Source organism: Macaca fascicularis, chromosome 8, assembly GCF_037993035.2.
Source record: "Macaca fascicularis isolate 582-1 chromosome 8, T2T-MFA8v1.1".
Taxonomy (NCBI): domain Eukaryota; kingdom Metazoa; phylum Chordata; class Mammalia; order Primates; family Cercopithecidae; genus Macaca; species Macaca fascicularis.
Window position 1 is genome coordinate 95,893,717 of NC_088382.1, and position 6,000 is coordinate 95,899,716.

Consider the following 6,000-nt stretch of genomic DNA (forward strand, 5'->3'; position numbering starts at 1 on the left):
GGAGTCCCTGAAGGAGAGACTGAGATGGAATGGCCAGAGTCGATAGGAGGAGAACCAAGAGACAGTAGAAACATGGAGCTCAAAGGAATATAAATGAAATTTCAAGAAAGACTTGAGGGGTCAGATGAAATAGGAATGATGGAGGGATGGGAGCCCAGGTGCCTAGTTCAGCACAGAGAAGACAGGCTGTTAGTATGTGTTGACCTATCTTGAAGATCGTTAGCCACACTCCAGCATCTTACAAAGAAGAAAACTTCTTGAGAGAAACATTACTTGTCCCACCCCACATAGTTCTTAGCTAGTCTTAGATTTATTGATACCTCACCTAGGACACTAACAAAGAAAACCAAAGGCATGAAAGTATAAACAAATGGTAGGTAGCACAAAATTTCATTATGTAAAAAGTTATGCTGACATTGACAACTAGGAAGCGATATTAACATGTATGGCATGCACTTTTTGTTCCAAATATCATTCTAAGCACTTCCACTTATATTACCTGGTTCTGTACCTGAATGAACCCTAAGAAATAGGTATTATTCTCCTTTTTATAGAAGAGACACTTGCGACGCTGGTAGCCTAATGTGACAGAGACACGTGAGGAATTCATTGCAGGGTGCCCGGGAAATAAAGCTTACTGGGGTTTCAGGAGTCATAGGTCATCATTGCTGCTGTGTGATCCTTCTCTGGCAAGCAGAGTTACTCCATTACAAGAAAAGACTAGGGGAACACTAATAACACATGTCTGGAGTATAATTAGACATAGATCCAGAAAGGAAAGCAAATCATTTCAGAAATGAATTTGTGTAGTTAAGAGTCTGTTTATAGCATTTAGCAGTTTATTAGATTTTACTGGTTTTTGTCTTGCAAATTCAGTTTGAGGCCGACAGACGTGCTTTTATCATCACTCTTAACTCCTTTGGTACTGAATTGAGCAAAGAAGACCGGGAGACCCTCTATCCAACCTTCGGCAAGCTCTATCCTGAGGGGTTGCGGCTGTTGGCTCAAGCAGAAGACTTTGACCAGATGAAGAACGTAGCAGATCATTACGGAGTATGTGATGACCCTGGCTTCCCTAAGTCCCTTGTGTTAATTCATTTCCATGTGCTTTAGAAGCTCACACATCAAATGTCCACTTACACTCAAAAGAAGTAATAACATTTGTAAGGTAGCAAGCAGTGCTGAAGCAAGCTTCAGCAAGGGACACGTTAAGTTTTTAGCCCAAGCTGCTAATTTTTAAGGTTCCTGCCAAGCAAGTACTTGTTTAAATCTCCGGGGAATGGTCATCTGAGCACTCCTTTTGAAGTGTTTGATAAAGCAAGTTCCCCCAGGAGACTGGTGGAGTGTTCTGGAAATGTGAGCTCATATCAACGTTATGTAAAATAGTCTGATCCAGCAGCCCTTTCAGGTACCCACTAAGGAAACAAGGTTAGGCACAGAACGTCTAGGTGGACTGCAAGGAAGGATATGGATGTATTAGTTTTTCCACTCACCTTGCTGAGTGGCCAGAAATCAGGAGAGGAAAGACAGCTGCTTGTGTCCTTCCCCCACTCCAGCATCCAGTTGCTCTTGGAGCACCTAAAACACCTCAGCTTAAGGTTGTCGTCGGCTCAGCTTCCATTCCCTCTGACTTGCACAGAGTTACATAACCTCCAGGTAACTTTTCCAGGGCTAGAATGACACTCATCTTTTCCTGTGGGGTTCTGAAGCACTCCAGGAAAGATGAAAGTCAGCAAATGCATAAACTTTGTGACATCTCATAAGTAATTGCGTGAGACTCTTTAGCACAATATGAAAATTTGAATTTCTCCCACATTCGACCCCTTCCACACTGGAAATCGCATGTGAATTTTATCAATTTTCATCTCAAAGAACCTGTGAGCCCATACCGATCAAATCATGAGCATTCACTGAGCTTCTATAATGTACCTAGCTAGCCCCAAGACCCTGAGTGAGAAAATGAGTTCAAACACTGTATACTGAGAGTTGAATTGCCTTGTAGCCCTAAACAAGCCAGTAGGCTAGAATTTCATCCTCACTCTTGTTATTTGGATTTTTTGTTGTTTCTTTGGGAGGCCAAAATCCTATTAAAAAAAAACCTTCAGTCCTCCTGGTATAGTTTTTTTTCTTAAATATGTGTGCAATTTCTATAATGCTAGGAAAAATATACTTACATACATTTATAAGAAATGAAAATGTATTTAAAATTAACATTTTTGTTTTTAAGGTATACAAACCTTTATTTGAAGCTGTAGGTGGCAGTGGGGGAAAGACATTGGAGGACGTGTTTTACGAGCATGAGGTATGATAAGTGAAAATGCTATTAGCTTATTTTTCTTTTACTGTGGATTTTATATATTTTCTTACTTTGGATTTTCTTTTTACAACTGATCATGTCAATTGATTAGGCACATTCATAGCCTGATAAGCAGTATTACTGTATTATTACTACAAAGTTACACACACACCTAGGAATCTTCATGCTAGCAGTGCTGCTAAAGTTTGGAGCTTTTCTTTTTTCTTTTTTTTCCCCCTTCTAAAAGAGTTTACTTAAAAACTGCAGGAATTAATGGAAGTACATTCCATTCCTCATGGAATTTGCTGAAGAACGTTATTACAAATGCTACAAATTTTAGTATAAAATTTTGGTTAATCATACGAGATAATGTTTCTTTTTTAAAAAAAAATTATTATACTTTAAGTTCTGGGATACATGTGCACAACGTGCAGGTTTGTTACATAGGTATACATGTGCCATGGTGGTTTGCTGCACCCCTCGACCCCTCATCTACATTAGGTATTTCTCCTAATGCTATCCCTCCCCTATGCTCCCCCCTGCCCCCGCCACCAACAGGCCCCAGTGTGTGATGTTCCCCTCCCTGTGCTCATATGTTCTCATTGTTCAACTCCCACTTATGAGTGAGAACGTGTGGTGTTTGGTTTTCTGTTCCTGTGTTAGTGTGCTGAGAATGATGGTTTCCAGCTTCATTCATGTCCCTGCAAAAGACATGAGCTCATCATTTTTTATGGCTGCATAGTATTCCACTGTGTATATGTGCCACATTTTCTTTATCCTGTCTATCATTGATGGGCATTTGGGTTGGTTCCAAGTCTTTGCTATTAGGAACAGTACCGCAATAAACATGTGCACATGTATCTTTATAATAGAATGATTTATAATCCTTTTGGTATATACCCAGTAACGGGATTGCTGGGTCAAATGGTGGTGTTGGCTCTAGATCCTTGAAGAATTGCCACACTATGTTCCACAATGGTTAAACTAATTTACACTCCCACCAACAGTGTAAAAGTTATCCTATTTCAATTTGGAGCTTTTCTTGTGATTCTACTTTAATAACTTCCATTGTCTACATTTATCTGCAGAGTGACACTCTCCATTTAGAACTTTCTGAGTTGTCACCATACTCCTCTATTAGGCCCGATTTAGAGATTGCTTATTTAAACACAAATAAGCACTGCACATGTACAAGCCAGTCAGCAGCTTCATATTATTTCATAATGTTCCAAATAAGTTGATGATCTGTGTTACTTTTTTTCTTTCCTCAGGTACAAATGAATGTGCTGGCATTCAACAGACAGTTCCACTACGGTGTGTTTTATGCATATGTAAAGCTGAAGGAACAGGAAATGAGAAATATTGTGTGGATAGCAGAATGTATTTCACAGAGGCATCGAACTAAAATCAACAGTTACATTCCAATTTTATAACCCAAGTGAAGTTCTCAAATGCAGAAAATTATAAATGTTGAAAGGAAGTTATTGAAGAAAATAAAAGAAATTATGTTGTATTATCTAGACTACACAAAAGTAAGTCACACTATATCTTCTTGAGCTGCAAATCCATGGAAACACAGTAAGCCAGCCCTGAAACAAAGCATTTCCTTACTCTCAGTGGCATTAGATCTTGTTTCCACATGGCTGTCTCATTCTTCACTGGGTCTTACAGGTTAATTTTAATTAACCCTATGGTATTTTTCTTATTCTTGTTTGATCATGTTAAAAATTGGACCTAATAAAAGTATTTTATTCATGCTTTTCCATGCTTCGCTACAGGTCCAAATACTGAATGTCTCCTTTGCTTTTTCTCTTTTAAATTTTTTTCTAGACAAGGTCTCAGTCTGTCACCTAGGCTACAGTGCAGTGGTGTGATCACAGCTCACTGCAGCCTCCACTTCCCAGGCTCAAGTGATCCTCCCACTTCTCAGCCTCCCGAGTAGCTGGGACTACAAGTGCACACCACCACACAAAGCTAATTTTTGTATTTTTTGTAGAGACAGGGTTTCTACATATTACCCAGGCTAGTGTCGAATTGCTGGGCTCAAAGGATCCACGATCCCCCTTGGCCTCCCAAAGTGTTGGGATTATATGCGTGAGCCACTGTGCTGGGCTTCATTGACATTTTAACTGTCTGTTCCTTGCCTAGATTCACAGAAATCCAAAGCTGTATGTAGCCAACATGGTTCACATTTGTTGGAAAATGTGTTGTTTGTTTGTTTTGCTTTTTTTTTTTTTTTTTGAGACAGAGTTTCGCTCTGTCGCCCAGGTTGGAGTGCAGTGGCACAATCTCGGCTCACTGCAACCTCTGCCTCCTGGATGCAAGCAATTCTCTGCCTAAGCCTCCCAAGTAGCTGGGATTACAGGCGCCCACCACCACACCTGGCTAATTTTTTGTATTTTTAGTAGAGCTGGGGTTTCACCATCTTGGTCAGGCTGATCTTGAACTCCTGACGTCATGATCCAAAGTGCTGGGATTACAGGCCCCTTGTTCAGCCACCGCACCTGGCCCCTTATTTTGTTTTTCTAATATACTTTGATCCAATCAGCTTGAGAAAGCAACACAACTCCAAATTCTATCTTCTAGATGCAAGCAGTGTTCAATTTGTTAATAAATTTGCTTTTCACACCTTTCTCTAAATAAAAGGTATATCTCTCTTTCTTGTGGTTTCTTCCTTCTTTACATGAGAAGAAAATGACCTCCTTAATTGTAGTGTACTCATTCAAAAACCGCAAGTTCAGTTTGCAGGGTATGGATTCTCTATTAAAATCTCAGTAGCAATGGTGCATAGAGCTACCAGGAAAACAAAGGCAACACAGCACTGCTCAAGTCCTTCCTTTAAATATAAAAGATATTCCTAAATGTAAAATCTACATTTGCTATGTTTTCAAAAATAAACCCATATATATTTGAAAATTCTTCAAATCAGAATATTTACAGAGAGCATACAAATATTGATATCTAGAATTAGATGCATAGAACAAGGAGTAAATCAAATTTTCTGCAAAAATCTAGCTTTTTTAGTTAAATATTTTAGTAATTTTAGTGATAGGAACCTTTTTGTTGTTGTTGAAACAGGATCTTGCTCCATCACCCAGGCTGGAATGCAGGGGTGGGATCACAGCTCACTGGAGCCTCAACCTCGCAGGTTCAAGTGATCCTCCTGCTTCTCAGCCTCCCAAGTAGCTGGAACTAGAGGTGTGTGAGACCACAACTGGCTAATTCTTTTTCTTTTTTAAGGTAGAGATAGTGTCTCTACATGTTGCCCAGGCTGATCTCAAACTCCTGGGCTCAGGCATTCCTCCCACCTCAACTTCCCAAAGTGCTAGGAATACAGCCACCACACCCAGCCAATGGAACTTTTAAGCATACAGTAAAGTAGTGGCTCATAGAACCAGGAAGAAAGCCAAGTGCCCCGCCTCACATCTATGCAGGAGGCCCAACCCACAGTGGGGTCCTGATGGTATCCCCCTGGAGGACTCCAGTGCAGACCCATCAGCTGGAACCAAAGCAGCCACTGACCAAGTAAGGCCCCTGGTCTGGAAAGCATCTTCCCCGCCTTGCTCAGGATGCTGTCCTTCACGGTGGGGGACTTGGACCCAGAGACACCCCTGTTGATCATTTTAACTTGTGGTTTTTGATGATGGATTTAAGGCTTAGGGCTCCCTTAAAGGTTGAGAGAAAAGACACTGATGGGAAAGGGG

At 40.5% G+C, this 6,000-nt stretch overlaps 1 protein-coding gene across 1 annotated transcript in view; it reads left to right on the forward strand.

Moving 5' to 3' along the window:
* ATP6V0D2 (ATPase H+ transporting V0 subunit d2) overlaps positions 1-4,953 on the forward strand; it is a 56,030-nt gene extending 51,077 nt beyond the window's left edge. The window contains exons 6-8 of the mRNA XM_005563644.5: positions 877-1,053; positions 2,228-2,302; positions 3,568-4,953. Of these exons, the coding sequence (XP_005563701.1) occupies positions 877-1,053; positions 2,228-2,302; positions 3,568-3,729 (414 nt within the window). The 3' untranslated portion in view covers positions 3,730-4,953. The remainder of the gene's footprint in view (positions 1-876; positions 1,054-2,227; positions 2,303-3,567) is intronic.
* The last annotated feature ends 1,047 nt before the right edge of the window (positions 4,954-6,000 follow it).